Raw genomic sequence first — 21,453 nt, 5'->3', positions numbered from 1 at the left:
ACCCCTAGGTCCTTTTCCGCAGAACTGCTGCCTAGCCATTTGGTCCCTAGTCTGTAGCTGTGCATTGGGTTCTTCCGTCCTAAGTGCAGGACCCTGCACTTATCCTTATTGAACCTCATCAGATTTCTTTTGGCCCAATCCTCCAATTTGTCTAGGTCCCTCTGTATCCTATCCCTGCCCTCCAGCGTATCTACCACTCCTCCTAGTTTAGTATCATCCGCAAATTTGCTGAGGGTGCAATCCACACCATCCTCCAGATCATTAATGAAGATATTGAACAAAACCGGCCCCAGGACCGACCCCTGGGGCACTCCACTTGACACCGGCTGCCAACTAGACATGGAGCCATTGATCGCTACCCATTGAGCCCGACAATCTAGCCAACTTTCTACACACCTTATAGTGCATTCATCCAGCCCATACTTCTTTAACTTGCTGACAAGAATACTGTGGGAGACCTTGTCAAAAGCTTTGCTAAAGTCAAGAAACAATACATCCACTGCTTTCCCTTCATCCACAGAACCAGTAATCTCATCATAGAAGGCGATTAGATTAGTCAGGCATGACCTTCCCTTGGTGAATCCATGCTGACTGTTCCTGATCACTTTCCTCTCATGTAAGTGCTTCAGGATTGATTCTTTGAGGACCTGCTCCATGATTTTTCCGGGGACTGAGGTGAGGCTGACTGGCCTGTAGTTCCCAGGATCCTCCTTCTTCCCTTTTTTAAAGATTGGCACTACATTAGCCTTTTTCCAGTCATCTGGGACTTCCCCCATTCGCCACGAGTTTTCAAAGATAATGGCCAATGGCTCTGCAATCACATCCGCCAACTCCTTTAGCACTCTCGGATGCAACTCGTCCGGCCCCATGGACTTGTGCGCGTCCAGCTTTTCTAAATAGTCCCTAACCACCTCTTTCTCCACAGAGGGCTGGCCATCAACTCCCCATGCTGTGATGCCCAGCGCAGCAGTCTGGGAGCTGACCTTAGAGAGAACTATCTGCAGACCACCTGAATGGAGTTTGCAGACCACTGTTTGAGAACCTCTGCTGTAGAGGGTTGACCCTCTGCACTGCTTGAGCCCCATTTTGAAGGTTCAAGTGGGCTCCAAGTGGTATATGATCTTTGCAGTGGCTCTCAACATGGGAGAATTTTACTATCCCTAAATATTCACCATTGGGGCTAGGAGAGAGGCAGTAGAAAAGGGATGGATGCTTTCTGTCAAGCAAGAGTGCAAATGTAGATGGCAATAGCTGTCCAATGTTTGACTGGGCTGCAGAGTTCATACAAATGTTATGTCACAGCCTGGGCTAGTCCCCCACTGTCCAGGCATCAGGCTGTTGTGAGTGGACCCAAACGAGAGGTCTCAAGTGCTTTTGAGCCCATCGGCTCTGGATAGAGCGTAATCGCTATTTCTAGCTCCAGGACTATAGGGCAGGTTCAGACATCCTGTCTAACACCCTTCTTTGGGACATGAGGCACTACTGCCCAGCCACCCTAGATGCTGAATCAGTGTCTGGAACCTCTTGAGCCCCCGCAGTTGCTAATACGTACTCACCCTAGAGGTCCACTTAGGCTATGGCTTCTGGACTTCTAGTTTAATCTCTTTGGAGACATTGGCAGGAAAGCTGGGAATACAGGCTTAGCAAAGGAATTTCTTACCCACAGAAACTTTGCTCTGAAAGCACTTGAGAGTTACAGGTCTCTGAAAACAAAACTAAGGTCCTGAGACGCACCCAGTTGGATATCACCCCTTCTTGTGAGGTTTGTCAGCATTTCAGGTTGGACCAAGTCCCTCCAGCAAGTCCTTCTCAGATGTGTCAGTGGTTAGCCCCCCTGTCCTGCACGGAGAAGCACCTCACTTTTAAGTCTCTGTCTCTTTGCCATATGGCGGAATTCTCTTTTAGACTTTGTCCTAACAGATAAAGAGGAACTGATCACAGAACTACAAATTAATGGTAGCTTAGGTACAAGCGATTGTGACTTGATCACACTTATAACGTGCCAGCAGAATGAAGGCCAGACCAGTAATCTATACACTTGCTGCTGTAATAGGGCCAATTTCACAAAGCTGAAAACAACTATGAGCCCAGTCAGCTGGGAGGAAGAACTAGAAAAATATGAATGATAATTGGGAATCGTTTCAGAACCCCTTACTAGATGTCCCAAAAGCCACAATGCCATAATTGAGGAAGAAGACTGTGCTGGTTTAAAAAAAGACTTTGTTTAGAGGGGAAATGAAGCCAGCTATAAAAAAAATTAAAAAATAATATATTACAAATTGAAGAAAGGAGAAGTTGATAGTAATGAATATAAAGTAGAAGGTAGGAATTGTAGAAAATTGATAAAGGAAGTCAAGGGACACAAGGAGAAATCTATGGCCTCCAGAGTTGAGGACAATAAGGAGTTTTTTTAATACATTAGAAACAGAATTCTGATAATGGTCCATTATTAGATGGAAATGGTAGTTATCGATAATAAGGCAGAAAAGTGTTCAATAGATATTTCTATTCTGTATTTGAGGAAGACACAGATTATGCAGTCTCATCATATGGTGATGAGAGAGCACTTTCCATTCCAACAGGAGCTCTGTAGGATGTTAAACAGAAGCTACTGAAGTTAGACATTTTAAAATCAGCAGGTCCAGATATGTTGCATCCCAGAATTTTAAAAGAGCTGGTCGAGTAGCTCACTGGACCATTAATGTTGGTTTTCAATAACTCTTGGAGCACTGGGGAAGTTCCAGAAGACTGGAAGAAAGCTAATGTTGTGCCAGTTTTTAAAAAGGGTAAGCGGGGTGGCCCAGGTAATTATAGGCCTATCAGCGTGACATCAATCCCGGCAAAGATAATGGAGCAGCTGATATGGGACTCAATTAATAAAGAACAAAGAAGGGTATATGTAATTAATGCAAATCAACATGGGTTTATGGGAAACAGATCCTATTAAACTAACTTTCTCTGTTTTGATGAGATTACCTTTAATCAGCCAAACTGCTCATAGTGTTGACGTAACATCTGCAGACTTCTTTAAGACATTTGATTTGGTACCACATGACATTTTGATGAAAAAAACTAGAACAAATAAAATGAACATGGCACATGTTAAGCAGATTAAAAACTGGCTAACTGAAAGGTCTCAATGTAATCGTAAATGGGAAATCATCAGTGACGGGGTAGGTTTCCAGTGGGGTCCCCCAGGGATCAGTTATTGGCCCTATTCTATTTAACATTTTTATCAATGACCTGGCGAAGAAAACATACAATCATGACTGATAAAGTTTGCAGATGACCCAAAAATTGGGGGAATAGTAAATAATGAAGAGGACAGGTCACTGATTCAGAGCAATATGGATCTCTGGGCTCAAGCAAACAATATGCGTTTTAGTACGACTAAATGCAAATATATACATCTAGGAACAAAGAATGTAGGCCATACTTACAGAATGGGGATTCTATTTTGGGAAGTAGTGACTCTGGAAAAGATTTGGAGGTCGTGGTGGATAATCAGCTGAACATGAGCTCCCTGTGCAATGCTGTGGCCAGAAGAGCTAATGCAATCCTGGAATGCATAAGGAGAATTTCAAATAGGAGTAGAGAGGTTATTTTACCTCTGTATTTGGCACTGGTGCAACCACTGCTGAACTACTGTTACCAGTTCTGGTGTCCATAGTTCAAGAAGGATATTGGTATATTGCAGTATTCAGGGAAGAGCCATGAGAATGATTAAAGGATTAGAAAACGTGCCTTATAGTGATAGACTTAAAGAATTTAATCTATTTTATTTTAACAAAGAGAAGGTTAAGGGATGACTTAATTACAGTCTATAAGTACCTACATGGGGAACAAACATTTAATAATGGGCTCTTCAGTGTAGCAGAGAAAGCCCTTAACATGATCCAGTGGCTAGGAATTGAAGCTAGACAAATTAAGATTGGAAATAATGCGTACATTTTAAAGGATGAGAGCAATTAACCTTTGGAACAATTTACCACGGGCTGTGGTGGATTCCCCATCACTAACCATTTTTTAAATCAAGGTTGGATGTTTTTCTGAAAACTCTGCTCTAGGAATTATTTTGGGGAAGTTCTATGAACTGTGGTATACAAGAGGTCAGACTAGATTATCGTAATGGTCCCTTCTGGCCTTAGAATATATTAATCTATAAATCAGATAAAGCCTAGATATCCACCAAATGTAAGGTGTGTTGTAGCAGTCAGAAAAGTGGCACTGTACACTGGCACGTTGACATAAGACATCAGCTGTGTCTTTTCCTTCACAATCCTATCTCCTAGCGCTACTGACTAAAACCCCCCCTATTTGATTAGTGCATCCTGCTATGTTCCTTCTGGAGAACAGAGATCTGATGATCCTGTTGAGGATACAGGAATCAAAACACTACTTGATTTTTCAGATCCCAATCTGAGTTGGCAACCCTAGTTAGACAATATTTTGAGTTGTAAACTTGGCACGTTTCAGAGAGTAAATTGGAACCCCAAGAAACATTGTTTTTGCAAATTCTTTACCACTCCTACCCACCCACTTTAATTACATCTTAATCGGTGTCTGTGGCACTAACATGAATGAATGCCCTGCAGAAGTATTTTTAAATAGTTTAGAAATAATCAGATTAATGGGTTAATATATATTTGATCCCACAGTGCTGCTCACATGGGGTCTACAAGAACTTCATGCCAACCAGGAGACAATTGTCAAGATTTCTGCTGCTGGCCAACGTAAGTTTGTGTTTATAAACTAGAAATTCAAAAACGCCTAATCCTCACCTTCAAGGCTTTGCCCAGCTCTAATGCTGCCTACATCACCTCTCCCCCTACTTTTCCACTCACCCTCCACCCTGCTAACTCCCCTCCCACTAATCGAACCTTACATCAGTGTCCCCATGCTGGAAAACTCTCCCAAATGCTATGTTCCACATGCAACCTCAATCTACTCCTTCAGATTTGAGGCTCATTTATTTCAGTTGGCTTCTGTTCCACCACTTCAGCCTTCTTGCCTACATTTGTTCCCTCAAACCTAAAGGTAATATTTCAGCATATTAACCCCTCGTTCAAGTTAGTTATGTGTAATGTGACCAGATGTCCCGTTTTTATAGGGACAGTCCCGTTTTTTTGGACTTTTTCTTATATAGGCACCTATTGTCCCCCATCCCTTGTCCCGTTTTTTCATAGTTGCTATCTGGTCACCCTAGTTATGTGTTTAACAGAGGAACCCAACAGGATAGTCTGAGCCAGGATGGTCTTATAGTTAAGGTACTGTACAGTAACTCAGAAGACCTGAGTTCTGTTTCAGGTTCTGTCACAGACTTCCGGGGTGATCTATGGTAAATCACGTCATCTCAGTTCCCCATGTGTGAAATGGTGATGATGCTTCCCCACAGAGAGGTGTTGTGAGAATCAATTTGTTGTTATTTGTGCGGCCGTGGTGATGGGGATCATATTAAGTACCTCGATAGTCAGATAGAGGTGTATGTTACAAAATTATATTGCATGATCTTTTACTGTAACCTTCATTTTCCATGTCCATTGTCCAACTTAAAGGTAAGCTCCTGTCTGCCAGGACCTGACTGGTTTTGAACTTGTCTGTAACATACAGTTCATCCCTATCATATTATAGACTTAAAGAATGATAGAAAAGAGACTTCCTCCTCATTCTGTGTGTTTATTTCTTAATTACATTCATTTTAAGTCTGTAACAGCTGTAGAAACAGCAGTCCAGGAGGACCTAGTTATGCAGCAAGAGAAAAACAATTGGATAAGATGAGGCTGCTTTGAGCTATCTCTATATCATACAAGATGTAACAGCCGCAGCCCGGGAGTGTCCCTAGCCAATGCTAGTGCAGCAACTGAAAGTGACCGCGGGGACTGCAACGAGCACGAGGAAAACAAAAAATGAGAGGGCATTTGTCAAGGTTCCCTCCCCACTCTGAACTTCAGGGTACAGATGTGCAGACCTACATGAAAAACCCCATAAGCTTATTTTTACCAGCTTTAGGTTAAAACTTCCCCAAGGTACAAACTATTTTGCCTTTTGTCCCTGGACTTTATTGCTGCCACCACAAAGAGTCTAACAAATATAACTGGGAAAGAGCCCACTTGGAAACGTTTTTCCCTCCAAAATCCTCCCCAAACCCTACACCCCCTTTCCTGGGGAAGGCGTGATAAAAATCCTCACCAATTTGCATAGGACCCAAACCCTTGGATCTTAAGAACAATGAAAAATCAATCAGGTTCTTAGAAGAAGAATTTTAATTAAAGAAAAAGTAAAAGAATCACCTCTGTAAAATCAGGATGGTAAATACCTTACAGGGTAATCAGATTCAAAACATAGAGAATCCCTCTAGGCTAAACCTTAAGTTACAAAAAGACACAAAAACAGGAATATACATTCCATTCGGCACAACTTATTCTATCAGCCATTTCAACAAAACAGAATCTAATGCATATCTAACTAGATTTCTTACTGACTTTTTACAGGAGTTCTGACCTGCATTCCTGCTCTGGTCCTGGCAAAAGCAACACACAGACAGAGAGAACCCTTTGTTTTCCCCCACCCTCCAGCTTTGAAAGTATCTTGTCTCCTCATTAGTCATTTTGGTCAGGTGCCAGCGAGGTTGTCTTAGCTTCTTAACCCTTTACAGATGAAAGGGTTTTTCCTCTGGCCAGGAGGGATTTAAAGGTATTTACCCTTCCCTTTATATTTATGACAGCATTATTCGGCAGATACCCTGTACATTGGTGCTCTTGATCGGTTTGTTACTCATGGTTATAACATGCAGGGGCATAGTGTTCCATAAAGATGTTACCTCATAACTCTAATATCCGTATCTGGTTGTTTAGGATATAGAGCAGCTAATGCTATTAATATGGTAACAGAAGTTCCTAGCAGTGTTCTGAGAGACTTTGTAACGTCATGGGGACATCTCTTCCAGATTCTTTCCCCAGTAAGACAGAAGAGTCTCCAGAGAATCCTTACTGGGTTTGTCACTGACCTCAGTATGGGTTAGGACAGGATTTTTGGAGTTTAATCTGGGCTGTGTGAATACTCATGCAGAGCAGGCATGACCAACGAAACTCATAGTTACGCACCTCACTGGTGGGTCTCAGTGCTTTGATTTCAAACACGGAGGCGGAGCTGCTGAAGTGCGAACAGCACTAGCAACGAGGCCCTGTTTGCCTGCTATAGCTTGTCTGTGCTGCGGAACTGTTGTCTTAATTTTGGCGTTCCAGCCAATCGAGGCTTGGAATGGACTTGCAAAGAACAGGACTTCTGAGAGAATGAGGCTACCGTATAACAAAACCCAGCGACCCAGAATGGAATGCTTTAAATCCTTTATAATCTGACATTAGAAAATCCTAATTATAAACACACTTTCTCACTACTAGGAATGAGAAAATTGTGATGATAAACTGTCTGGGAAGAGAAGTGACTGGTGGGGGGAGGGGCACTGGCCACAAATGCTTTTTTATAGCTGGGCCATTAAAAAGAACTCCAGTTATCGTTGGAACACCCTTTACACTTTCTTCTGTAATTACTGCTTCCTCCTTTCTGACACTGCATCTCAGTTTCCCTCAAAGTTGGTCTTACAAAATGCTGCAGGGGGTCTTTAAAATTTTCTCTGAACATATCACTGACATTAAGGACACAGTGAAATTTTTTTCCCCCCTCTTAAAATTTCTCCTGGTGTTACCTGGCAGAGGAGCAACTGTTCACATGTCTTTCAGGACAGAGGATGGTCGAGTAGTTACTGCTAGACTAGAGACTAGGAGTCAGGACTTCTGGATTCTGTTCTCAGCTCTGCTGCTGACTTGCTGTGTGATTTTGGACAAAACACTAATTTTAAGGGATTTAGGTAATCGGTTCCTAGTAGGAGCCTGTGAAGATCACAGGTAAACTGAAGGCCAGAGAATCTAAAGCAATCTGGGATTATAATACAGGTTGATTTTTGGAATACTAACCTATCTCTAGGCTTAACCAATTCACCATTGTAAAGAACTTTCAGATCCCCAGCTGAAGGATGTCCTGTATGTGGAAGCTGTTCTAGTAGTTGCTTATCAGTTCTAGCTCAGTGGGAGGCCGTGGTTTATGCCAAGACTCCATTTCATCCCTTGGAAGTTACAGGGTGGGAGAAAGTTTGCTTGAGGGGTAGGAGGTGCCTTTTGGTTTTCCATCCATTTCTCTGTAGCCACGACGTAGCCATGCTTCCTTAGGATAATCCCACTCCCCTGCTTTGAGGAGTGAGACGTCTGAGGTTGCTTCCAAACTAGCGTCCCCTACGCAGCAATGCGATGCCTTGCTGCCTGAGCTGAATGTCATGATTGTGACAGGCTGCTGAAAAACTGTAAGAACTCGTGGCTGCTCTGCCAACGTCAGGGACGTGTCCTCTTTCCTATTACCCAGCTTTTTCCCAAATTCCAGGGAAGTGTTTTGGTTTGAGTGTCTCTGCAGAGACTGAAAAGGGAGCCTCAGCTTAATCTTTAAAAGAAAAGGAGTACTTGTGGCACCTTCGCTCACGAAATCTTATGCTCAAATAAATTGGTTAGTCTCTAAGGTGCCACAAATACTCCTTTTCTTTTTGCGAATACAGACTAACACGGCTGCTACTCTGAAACCAGTTTAACCTTTGTCAGTGAAAACCATCAGCTTCCACCTTGGCGCAGATGCTCACAGCAACTAGTAATTACTGAGCAAACATTTTTCACACATGCCTAGGTGACACCAGGACATCATCCCAGTGCAGCCTGAAGCTCGACTGATCTAGTCAAAGCCTCAGAGCTGATCAGACAGTTTGTGTTTTTAAAATAGCGCGTTTGAAAAAAGGCTTTTCTGCTTTCTTCAGAGACAAAATGTGTCTGATTCAACTAGCCACTAGATATGTTGCAAGTTCTGTGTGTGTGTATGTTGTGGTGGTGGTGTTGGGGAGAGGTTCTGTAACTTGTTTTTTGTTTGACGTATCTCACGTAGGGCTACAAAATGCTGAACGCTCCAATCCAGGAAAGCACTTATGAATGTGCTTAATTTTAAGCAGTCCTATTTGAAGTCAGTGGGCCGGGTCACATGACCACATGCCTAAAGTTGACCACATGCTTATTAAGAGCTGCTCTAAGATATATCTGGGGCTGTTTTGGCTCCTTCAAGCCTCAGGATCCGGGGTCTGGAAAGATGGTTTGTTTGTTTGTTTTGGCCACCTATTCTCCCACCACCCAAAACCTACTTTCTCTAGCATAGATGAGGGTTGCTCCCCTCCCCAATTTTTTTAAGAGGTCATTACAATTTTTCAGTCAAATAGATTTCCTTTTGTGTTGAAAAGTTGTTGACTTCTTTGAAATGTCTTTATTTTTGCTAAATATATTGCAACATTTGTGTAAGCGGGGGAATAGTCCCACTATTGTGGGGAACTTTCTTGGCTTCTGCACTACCCCGGCGAAAGGATCTGAGTCTTTGGCCTCCCTGCCCTTGAGGACTCCCCTTCCACTCTCCTGTCTGGCAGAGTCCTCGTAACCCCCACAAGGCTGGGCCCAGGATTCCTGGGGGGCTCGACCCCCAACCCTGCTGTGGTCACCTAGGACAGGGGCTAGGGTGCCTCCACTCTGGGGTACTCTCTCTGCACTGGGCACTACTCTGACCCACTGATCATTACATACAATTTAAAGCAAATGCAAGTTCTTTAATCAACAATTAATTTTAAAAAGAATAAGGGAAAATGAGAAAGGTTAAAGAAAACACATCAGCCCACTCTGTGGCAGGAAACATCACAAACAGTGTCTCTGGAATGTCAGGGCAGTTCACAGTCTGTTCCTTGTAAGTCCCAGGCCTTCTTCTCAGGTCCTGGCTGTGCTGTAGGGATGCTGTGGGTTGGACACTTGCTCTGGTGGTGGCCACACGCTCTCAGGCTCTAAGTGGTAGGACCCTTCTTCCCAGTGTTGCCCCCGCCCTGTCGGGGTTACGATCCAAGCCTGGCCTGCAGAGCCTCTTGGCTGAGGTGTCTCCCTGTGCTGCCCAGGGTCCCCCTCGCTCTCCCCAGCTGCTCACCGCACCCAGCTCCAGACTGCTCCAGCCCCAGCTCCACCACTCTGTCTCTGCTGCTCTGCCTCCAGCTCCATGGGCTGCTTCTTTGGCCCCTCTGCCTCTGCTACAGTTCTGCTCCCAGGACAGGTCTGCTCCGCAGGCTGCTTCTGTGATTCTGCTCTGAGCACTGACCTGGTTCGTGGGCTGCTTCTTTGGCCCCTCTGGCTCTGGTTGCTGCAGCTCTGCTCCCAGGGCAAGTCTGATCTCTCTGGGCTGTGCCTCTAGCTTTGGGGCTGCAGCTCTGCTCCCAGGACAGGGTCTGCTCTCTCTGGATCTGGCACAGCTCATCTCCCCAGCTCATCTCGGGCCCCTGCTTTCTCCTTAGCTTGGCCCCACTCTGTCTGTCTGACCCAGGCAAATCCAGCTCACAGGGAGGAAGGGACCTCCCTGGCCTCCTGACTCCTTGATTAGCCTGTCCACCGTGTCATTCAGGCTGACCTGGAGCATTGGCCTCTCCCCATTGTTCCTGGGGACTGTCAGTCTCAGGGTCCCGATTCCCCATCGACCCTTCTCCCTTTTTAGTACTGGGAGCTAGCAACTAAAACACCCCCACTGAATGTTAGTAAGGGGGCAACAGTCCCCTTACATTTGCATTAAAATGCAAATTTTGATAACTGTTCTGATAAAAGCTTCAAAGATGAGAGTTTAAAAAAAAAAAAAAGAGGGGGGGAAGATAATGTTTCCAACCCTGGTGAAACAATTTTGAAATTTTTCATGTAATTTATTTTTTACTTTTTCAACCAGCTCTAATTTTTTGTCCTTGTATAATGCGCTTAATCCTAGATATTCAGCTTTGGCACTTCTTTATCTTATGGCCCCAGTTACCAACTGCCCAGTGTCACCCAGGAAGTCTGTAGCTCAACAAGGTCTTTGAATCCTTATATCCTAAATCCTATGCAAACACTAAACACTGGACCATCCTTCCTCTCTACAACTGCTACAACTCAAGTCTTCTATATCCACATATAAACTATAATCAGTCACTTGCTGCTCACCCTTTTCTGCATCGTCCTGTGGATCATCTTAGTGGATGCTTTAGTGCACTGTCTCTGTGTTAAACAGAATCATTAAATGCGTTAAGAGCTTTTATAGGTGAGCACATGGGAAACCCCAAGTTGCAAGAATGTATTGTTTCTGGTACTACAGTGCTGGGGGCCAGACCACAAAGTTACACTAGATTTTGGGAACTCCAAGGCTGGCCCCAGGACAATACAGTGGAAATCCCATATGCCTGGATTTCTTGCTGTTTCCTTTCTGGAGGAGATAAATTGATGATCAGCTGAACTTTCTTCCCCCTCTCCCCCCCCCCCCCCCCCGTAAACCTGGCTCACTGAATTCTGTTGTCATCTGTGACCTAAGTATAAATGTGCATCCTGACAGCATATATCTTGTTCTCTTCCAGTGATGCAGTGCTCTGCTTCAGTAGATCTCCTCCTTCTGTTAGATGGGTCATACAGCATTGGCAAAGGAAGCTTTGAGAGGTCTAAGCACTTCGCAGGCAAACTATGTGATGCCTTGAACATCAATCCAGATAGGGTGAGTGTGACAGTAAATGTCTTGTTTTAGTTACAAACAGCATGGTTCTACCTGATACATCAGAACACCATATGTGTAGATTGAAATGACAAACATTAGAGTTGCTGGAAGGGAGGGATCCAAAGGTTACCCAGAAAAGGATATGGCGAGGTTCTATGAAGAGCTGATGCTGGATCATATGTATATGTTGTAAATGTTTCAAAGTTTCATTTGGCATTTAAAAATATGGGACAAGCTCTTGCAGACTAAAGGTTACAAGCCAGACTTTTAAAAACCGATTAGTGATTTTTGGATGCCTACGTTGAGACTAATTAAAAGAGCCTAATTTTTCAGAGGATGGGTGCTCAATGCTTTCCGAAAATCGGGTCCCTTGAATTTGTCTCAAGTCAGGCACCCAAAAATCACAAATCACTTTTGGAAATCCTGGCTGCAGAATTTATCCCAGGGAGGTTAACCAGCTATCTCTATGGATATAAGTGGTTATGAAGCCTGCGGAGGTCCTGTTTGTCCTCTCTCTTTTTAAAAGTATTCTCTATTCCAAAATGAAGGGGTAGAATGGAAGGATTTCCCTGAAGGCCATCCACAGTGTAGTAAGGTGACTGGTGGCCTATAGATGCCTGCAATAAGTGTCTCAGATTTCCCAGTGGTGTGTGGGGCTTGTCAATTGGTTCTGGAGCTGTGCCTTTCATGGCTAACCTTAACACTTGGGAACAGCTGTCATATCCAGCAAAGAACCAGTGAGAAGCTTCCAGTTGGATTTCCTGTCTCTACATGATTAAGAACGATTTCTCCTTAAGCAACAATTATTGCCCTGTTCTTATGTCCCCACCCTCTGTGGAGTTCTAGTTTTTTGCTTGACAAGATACCAGACACTTCCTGTTTCATCAAACACACAGGCACGATCTGTCTTCCTGAGAGCTCGTGGAACTGTATGATTCCAGCCGTAGCACAGTGTTCTCAAAGAGCTGATGTCCCGCAGAGCCAGCGTGTGATGATTGGTTGGGCAAGAGCTTCTGATTAGAATCCAAGTCTCTGGGATCCATCCAGCATAAAATGAATTAAAATAAATGGGAAGGGAAGGGATCCAGCTCCGGTCATCATTATTTTCCTTTCTTATTTTGGATGTTGGCTTAAATCAAGGTCTAACTATGGGGTTAGACAACGAGGAAGATTTTCCATGGATACTGAATATACAGCTTTCAGAGTAGCAGCCATGTTAGTCTGTATCCACAAAAAGAACAGGAGTATTCGTGGCACCTTAGAGACTAACACATTTATTAGAGCATAAGCTTTCGTGGGCTACAGCCCACTTCATCGGATGCATAGAATGGAACATATAGTAAGAAGCTGTGTACGTACAGAGAAGGTGGAAGTTGCCATACAAACTGTAAGAGGCTAATTAATTAGGATGAGCTATTATCAGCAGGAGAAAAATACTTTTGTAGTGATCATCAAGATGGCCCATTTAGACAGTTGACAAGAAGGTGTGAGGATACGTAACATGGGAAATAGATTCAATATGTGTAATGGCCCAGCCACTCCCAGTCTCTGTTCAAACCCAAGTTCTCCTTTCCCCATCTGCTTTCTCTTGGCCAATCGAAGCAGCTATGCTAGCTGGGTGGGTGTGCAGGTACCGCACTGTGGGGGGAGGGGGGGGGATGTGTGGCCCCATCCAGCCAGGAGAGGCACCGGCGCATGTGACTTTCCAGCCCAGCCTTCCAGCCACAGCAGGACCCAGTGGAGATATCCAACCTGCTGGGGTGGGGGACAGGGTAGGCACCAGGGCAGAGGGAAGGAGTGTGAGCGCCCAGGGCAACAGTTGCCGAGGAGCGAGGGAGGCACGGGGTGCCATCCACCAAGGAACTGCTGTAGGAATGGCAGTAAGACCTGCCAGGGTGCCTGGAGCCGGCTGCCTCCGTTGTGCTCAGTAGCTCTCCTCACTCCCCCTCCTATCCCTCCACCTCCCCCAATCATAGTGAGCTTCTGCCCTCTCCCCCCCACCCCCCCAGCCTTGGAATGTGAGTGAATGGTATTTATTGGAGGGTCTTAGCCAAGAAGGGCAATAAGAAGAGTGTGGTTTATCTTGAAACAATTCAAGGTTCCTAAATCTGTCACATAATCAAAATAATAAAACCCTCCCAGCCACCTGCTCCTTATGCTATTTAACCTCTTCTTTCAGGTTAGAGTGGGAGTGATCCAGTTTAGCTCGACTCCCCAGCTAGAATTCCCCTTGGATTCGTATTTAACCAAGGAGGAAGTGAAGGAGAAAATCAAGAAGATTGTGTTCAAGTAAGTTCTGTTAGACAGCCCTATTCTCTCTGAGGGTATGTGCATTTTCTGGCCAGGCCTTGTGCCCTGTCCTTCACTCTGCTGACTAGGAAGGAGTGAACCAGATTCCCTTTAGAGCTCATCAGCAGTGCCTGTTGTAGCCAGTGATTTTAGTTTAGTATTCATTTATTGTGTGAGGTTATGATTAATCAATTTATGTTACATATATTCACTGTATGTTAGAGTTAATTTGTAGGATTATAAAAGTATAAGATTGATCAGTATTTAGAGGAACCAATTATTAGACATGAGTAAGACAAGCTGAAATGCAAGACCCGTAGGTTGAGGCCTGCAAGACTTTACCTTAGCTATTTTAGGCCTTGGAGACCAGAAATGATGACATAAGTGACCGAGAAATAACCTGATGCCCTAAGATTATGGGAAAAGAGGTAACGAGTAATAATATTGCGAAAAATTACCCAGAAGATTAATATTAGATCATAAAAATACCGTAAAGCCGCATCTGTCTCAGACGTGTCTTAACCATGGTATACAGGTTGTGCATCAATGCTAATGAGAACAAAGGGAATTTACACAGCCTATAGAAAATTGGGGTCCCTTAAGTTTCCAGGGGACACAGAGCAATAAGAGAAAAGAAGGCAGACGCTTTTATGGACACTCGCAGAATGTAGGTGTAGACAGAATCACATTATAAAAAGGGGATGCCAGAATGGGAAAACTGAGCTCCCTCTGGGAGACTCCAGCAGGAACCATCCCTCTACTGATGATCAAGCCGTGAGAGACCCATCAGACCCTAACACTATTGGTAAGGATGTGAGTAGAACTGTAGTTGTAACTTGTGCATAGGTCAGTTTTATGCTTGGGTAATCACAACTTTAATTGTAACTTAAATAAAACTTACGAAATAGACTAGACTTTGTATTGGTAAATATATGTGTGGTCATTATCCTTGGTCTTTATGTGTTCCTAGAGACTAACTCTGAAGCAACTAGCAGAGGTGACTTTCACTCTGTTAAGCTTGAAACTGTAGTCGCCAGAGCCAAACCCACTGTGATGTAATACCATATTACAAAATTCACTTTAAATAAAATAAAAAGCTACACTGTCAATCAATCGTAGGGGTTACTCTGGAGAAAAACATTCTCAGTCCCTTCTGGGTTGGCCAGTTAGAATAAAAATTGATTGTGTGGCTCCCATGTGGCAGAGCAGAGGTCTAACACTAAAATGGCCTTTTTGGTCCGTGATTGCTTCTAAGTCCAGATGATTAGCTCCTTCAAAAGTAGTGCCATGAATTCTTGTAGGTCCCCATGAGACTTGATGGGAATAAGGAAGCACTGTAAATTTGACTCAGAGATAAAGATCATGCACAGATTTTTAACCACCCATGCCAATTTGTTACTACTTGCACTTCACGCAGCTTGTTTGCTGAAGCTAGACTTGGTTGGTTTCTATAGTTGTCAGTTTTGTTTCTGGTCTTTGTTTCTTATCACACTGCAGTTGGGTTTCCATTTCCACAGTCTTGTCAACCAAAGTGTTCAGAAATCTTGATCAGGCTCCCAAAATCATAAGTTCACCTTAAAAATCATGATTTAAAAAACAAACAAACCAGATAAACGTCAGGTTGTTGTTGTTTGTCTTTTGGTTTTTGAGTGTTTCGGGTTTATATTTTCAAGCTGTTCTCCCCAGTCACAAGGGATAGTGGGAGCATCTATCCATGTTGAAGTCAAAGACAAAACTCCTATTGATTTCAGTAGGCCAAGATTTTGTCCTAGAAACTTACTTTTTAATGAAAGTTGAGATTTTGATGTATTCATGTGGCTCTAGGAAATGGAGTTGGAGTTTCAAAGATGCCTATGAGGTGAGGTCCGGGCTTCTGTCTCCTTCAGGCCTCTGAAAATCTTAGCCTAATGGTATGTCTACACTATGGAACCTATGCCATCTAGGGGGACCCAATAGAAAGTGTGAAAAATTGGGACGGGGTGAGGGGTAATAGACTCTATATAAGAAAAAGTCCCAAATATTGGGACTGTCCCTATAAAATTGGGACATCTGGTCACCCTAATCATACTTATGTCAGTGTAACTGTGCTGGCATAACCCCCTAGTGTAAACACACTGTATCCCAACAAAAGTAGTTTTTCTATTCATATAGGAACACCACCTCCCCGAATATTAGTTGCATCAACAGAAGACCTATTCCATCAACACAGCTGTGTCTGTTTTGTCAGCATAAATCTATTGGTCAGGGATGTGGTTTTTTCACACCCCTGACTGACACAGTTATGCTGACGTTACTTTTAAGTGTGGAATGAACCTTAAGCTGTAAGAAAGGAAATTGGAGCCCAAATCATCTCCTTTTTTAAAAAGTGCTCTTTTCTTTTGTTTGGGTGGTAGGGAAGGTCACATTGAGCCTATGAAAGTAAGTGGGGACAAAATATAGGAGTATCTCCCACAGGCTGTAGAATTTCAGCAGAAAAGGCATTCGGGTTAAAGGATCAGCTCATTCAATAGTCAAAGTGTCTAAACAAATTCTGAATATGGCCCAGAGTTTGCAAACAAACTCAAGATCCTCTTCAACTTCAAGTGAGCAAGATCTGTAGTTTTTTCAGTGATAACTTAATTATACGGTCTAGAAAACCTTTTGTGTAATGTTCCAGGGGAAGTATAGCAGAGGGATACCAGCTCCTCTTTGGCTATTGTTTCAAAGCCTCTGACAGCAGAGAAAATGAGGCCACATTGGATATCTGGAATTTGGCTTGGCACTGAAAATGTCTTTTAATGATGGCAGATGAATGTTGACAGATTTAACAGAAATAATGGCCTTACATGTGGCCATTTCATCTAGTTTTAGATGAAAGGCTGAAATATAGGAATGAACAAAATAGTTATGGATGGATTCCAGCTATCAGATTGCCAAAAATAAGATTTCTGGTTGGGAGGCTCTGAAAGTGTGATCCTGATGCTCTTTGTTTCTGCTGGGGAGATGTGTCCCATATAACACCTGCTTTCTGTCCTGCGCTTATGGCAGAATTTCTTTTATGAGGGGCCCTAACCCCAAATTCTGATTTGAACCTTTTCTAATCTCCATGGCTCAAATGGATACAATTTATTGGGGCCATCAAACTGAATATATTGTATATTTTCACTCACATATGGTATCTTTCATCCAAGGATCTCAAAGCACATTATAAATGTTAAGCAATTAGTTACAGCTTCCAACAATCCAGTGAGTTATGTGACTAATAATATGTCTGTTTTATACATGGGAAAACCTGATTTGATAGAGTTTAAGGCCAGAAGAGATCATTATGATCATGTAGTCAGACCACATATATAACACAGACCATAGAATTTCATAGTTATTCAAGCCTATATTTTGTGGTTCAGCTAAAGCATCTGAGTCAGGAGAGGTTATCCAAGCTCACACCGCGACTGGGATTACCCATTGACTTTAACAGAGCAGTGCCAATTTTCAGCAGCTGAGACTCTCCCAGTATTATGAAGTAGCATTATAATATTTTCAGCCATAATAACTGTTAGTTCAAGCACCTCAACTACCTCTGCTGCTGGGTCAGAGCTTGGGACATGTTGTAGAATTTGTTAGATTTTTATGGATGGTTCAAGTCACACCGGGACTGAAACAAACTGATGGCCAGTAGCATCTGACCAGAGACTTAACATATGTTCTTGAAGTTTGGTTGAAAATAATGGAAAGTTGAGGGGGAGAATGGGATTATGCATCAGAGAGAAGATAAAAGAAAAGCTCCTGGAATGCATTATATATAAAAGAAAGACAGGTATATGGTGAAACAAAGAGAAGTAAATGGACTTGGAGAACTTAGGAGCTCTGAGCATACATGTGATCAAATACTTGAGATATCAAGAAATTCAGTCATTATTAAAATAGAGAATCATTCAAACAAATTAAACGTGATTTGGAAGTACAGAGGTGGATGTGTGTGTGTGTGTGTGTGAGAGAGAGAGACCGTGTGTGTGTGACAATATATATGAAGAAGAACATCATGCCTCAAAGAAAGAATTGACATTTGCAGTCTGGCTACCTGTAATTGCTTTGGATTGAAGTAAAAGCAACACTAAAAGGCAATAACAGGAAATGGTTTATGTTGAAACTCCTCAGCCAGGATTAGAAAACAGATGGAAATGTCTCTTCGGATAGAGAGGCTTAATTAGCCAAAGGGCTCAAGGTGGTCTGGGCTTACTCTGATATCAAATGTTGAATCAAGGATGGCAGGTTACAGAACTCTTGGCTTATATAGTCCGCAGGAGGGTGGGGGCAGGAAATTTGTGGCTTATCTGGATATAGTTGTTGGAAGTAACACATGACAATTGTTAAACCATAAAAAAAAATAAGGGTAAATGTTAAAGGGGCAAGGGTTAAAATAAAGTGTTGGTGTCAATACATCAACTGCCCTAGTTTTTACACTCATCTAATTGGGTATTTCTCACTCAGAGTAATATGTAGGACTGAGGCCCTCACTTGTAAACTCCTCTGGAAAAGGACAATGTCACCTTCTGCCTGTCAGTGCCCACGCAAGGAACCCAGTGCTGGCTGGAGGTTCTCTCAATGCTACTCTAATAGAAGGCTAAGATTTTTCAAGGCCACCTAATGGGAATTACGTGTCCAAATCCCTTCACATTAAACGGCTCCTCTATAGCTCAAGTTGGGCAGCTGAAGCTGAGGCACCCAGAATTATGGATCCCTTTGGAATATACAGTCCTCTTCATGCAGGAAGGCTGTGGCCAGGCCAGAAATAGAAGCCTGGCATAGCTGTGCCTTAACAGCTTTTAGTATTTGTCTTTGTACTGTGGAAGTGTCTCAGAGCCACAGTCCTGGACCAGACCCCATTCATAGAATCCTAGAAGTGTAGAACTGGAAAGGACCTCGAGAGGTCATCTAGTCCACTCCCCTGCACTCAAGGCAGGACTAAGTATTATCTAACCAACCCTGATAGGGGGTTGTCTAATCTGCTCTTAAAAACCTCCAGTAATAGAGATTCAACAACCTCCCTAGGCAATTTATTCCAGTGCTTAAGTATTCCGAGAGGAAGTTTTTTCTAATGTCCAACCTAAACTGCCCTTGCTGCAATTTAAGCCCTTTGCTTCTTGTCCTATCCTCAGAGGTTAACAAGAACAACTTTCCTCCCTCCTCCTTGTAACAATCTTTTATGTATTTGAAAACTGTTATCATGTCCCCTCTCAGTTTTCTCTTCTCTAGACTAAACATTGTGCTAGGCTGTGTGTACATGCAAACAAAAAGATGGCCCCTGCCCCCAAAGAGCTTACAAACTAAGACAAGAGACAACATGTGGATAGAGGTGGGAGAGCTCAAGGAAACAACTACAGGGCCTTCCTTCCTTCTCCAGAGCTGTGCTGTATAGAATTGTAAATTTGTGTTTTTCCTAAAATTTTACATAGTATTTTATTCATTTTCTGTGTCCCTCAAGCTGCCTGTGATGTGGTGTAAATTAGACTAGAGAGCTATCTGGTAAAAGTGCATTGTTTAATACCCAGTAAGGAAATAAGTCTTATAATTACAGTTAGAATTGTAGAACTGTAACAGTCTTACAGCTAACCGTGCACGCCGCCTGATACTGGGGAAGGAGATGGAGAAGATGGATTCTTATTCTGTATTTAAACAGCAAGCAGCAGTTTACAACACCGACATTATAGACTTTTATTGTTAGCAGTTGTAGAGCAGCTGAAAGGCTCATAGGCTCTGTCGTTCCCTAGTACTTAACAACTGTCCTGGTTTATAAAGTAATTTATATCACTAGTGGAATGTACAACCCATTGGCACTTGTGAGGGTACATATTTAGTTGGGTACTGGATAAATGATAGTCAGTGTTAAAATAATCGCTTTCTATCGTATTAGCATGGCCAATAGGCATTCCCACTCCAGCCTCAGAACAGCATAACTGCCAAAATATTCCGTTACTTGACTCTTCGCTGCATGTGCATCTCCAAGAGCTGTATTTGTGGATCATTCTCTGAATTAGACATGGAGGAAAGAAGAACACAGAGGGAGCAGGGCTTTGTGCTTCGGGCATTTCACTAGGAGTCACACAACATGGGTTAAGTTCCCAGATGGGCTTGTGTGACCTTTGCCCTCACATGACCTGCCCAGTTTTCAGGAGAGCTCAGGGTCAGACTTTCAAATGCTCAGCACCCAAAATTAGGGCCAGATTTTCATAAGAACTCATCATTTCTATAGATACCAAATAAGGGCCTGGCTCTATGAAGTGCTTATGGCCAGATTTTTGAAAAAACCCAGCTGAGATCTTCACCCCTTGGAAAATCTGACCTTGAATCTCTCTGCCTTGGTTCCCCATCTGTAAAATGGGGATAATAGTACTTCCCTTCTCCCACCCTTTGCCTTGTCCATTTTGACTATAAGCTCTTCAGGGAGAGACTCTCTAACTATATGTTTGTACAGCACCTAGCACAATGGGATCCCAATCTCCACCATGGCCTCTAGATGCTATTGTCAGACAAATAATAATAATGTGATGAAATGGTGTCCCATGATTAAAGTATGTTCGTGTCAGAGACAAAAACGAAGTGAAGTTGATAATTTGTGCCAATTTAAAATGGTTGCAGGCTTGACCCCTTCTCCAGTCAGGAAGGTGCCTGTGGCAGTGGCCAGATAATTGAATTCTAAAGCAGACTGGGATACTTGGGACTGCTTATTTGCATATTAATACCCAGAATGCTTTTCCAGCTTGGAGCTGTATCTACACAGCTGTGCTCCACTAGCTGGAATCATGGGTGGCTTTCCCCCACCTTTACCTTCCTGACCTCACTGGTTTAATTTATTGTGAAATCCAGGTGAACTGCTCTCTGTGCCTCGCTCTTTGTTCGTCATTAATTGAAAAGTTTTTCTAGGAAGGCTGAATAAAGAGTGCCTTGTATTCTCCCCTCATCAGTTTCCAGGGATGCACTCAGAAGTCCTTTGGGATTTGCATTTTTGGGGGGTTTATTACTGATGAACAAATGGCATTCTGTGGAAAATCAAATTAATCAAAAATTAACGAGCGAGAGAAGGGACTGTGCCTCTGGGCACAGCTGAATTGCCAACACTTAATTAAGAAACATTCTCCAAAACAAACAGTGAGTTGCCATGCAATTGCCCTCTTTTAGCAATTGCTCCCTAGGCATCTAGCTATAGTTCTATTCTAAAGAAATTTCACTATGGTTTTGCTCTCTGTAAGGGGCTTGTACCTGCAGTATAAAATTTATACCCATTGGAAAGCAAGATGGTTGAAGTGTTCGTATTTTCACGAACACTGTACGTGGGGCTGGTAAATGGAAGATTTCATTGTTAATCAGCTCTTCCATACAGGGGCAGTGTAGTTCTCAAAGCGCTTTGTAAAGAAAGGTTAGCCTCATTATCCTCATTTTACAGATGGGGAAACTGAGGTATGCACTATTGAAGTAGCTTGCCTAAGGTCACAGAGGGGGGAATTGAAGCCAAATCTCCTGGGTCCTAACCCAGTGCTCTCTCTGCTGGACCATGCTGATTGGTAT

At 43.1% G+C, this 21,453-nt stretch overlaps 1 protein-coding gene across 1 annotated transcript in view; it reads left to right on the top strand.

Moving 5' to 3' along the window:
* The window catches only part of VWA2 (von Willebrand factor A domain containing 2), a 52,108-nt gene that overhangs the window by 8,213 nt on the left and 22,442 nt on the right, over positions 1-21,453 (top strand). The window contains exons 3-5 of the mRNA XM_077822871.1: positions 4,659-4,733; positions 11,486-11,619; positions 13,799-13,908. Of these exons, the coding sequence (XP_077678997.1) occupies positions 4,659-4,733; positions 11,486-11,619; positions 13,799-13,908 (319 nt within the window). The remainder of the gene's footprint in view (positions 1-4,658; positions 4,734-11,485; positions 11,620-13,798; positions 13,909-21,453) is intronic.

This window comes from Eretmochelys imbricata, chromosome 7, assembly GCF_965152235.1.
Source record: "Eretmochelys imbricata isolate rEreImb1 chromosome 7, rEreImb1.hap1, whole genome shotgun sequence".
Classification (NCBI taxonomy): Eukaryota; Metazoa; Chordata; order Testudines; family Cheloniidae; genus Eretmochelys; species Eretmochelys imbricata.
The sequence above is the reverse complement of the archived record's forward strand: the minus strand, read 5'-3'. Positions and strand labels throughout refer to the sequence as shown.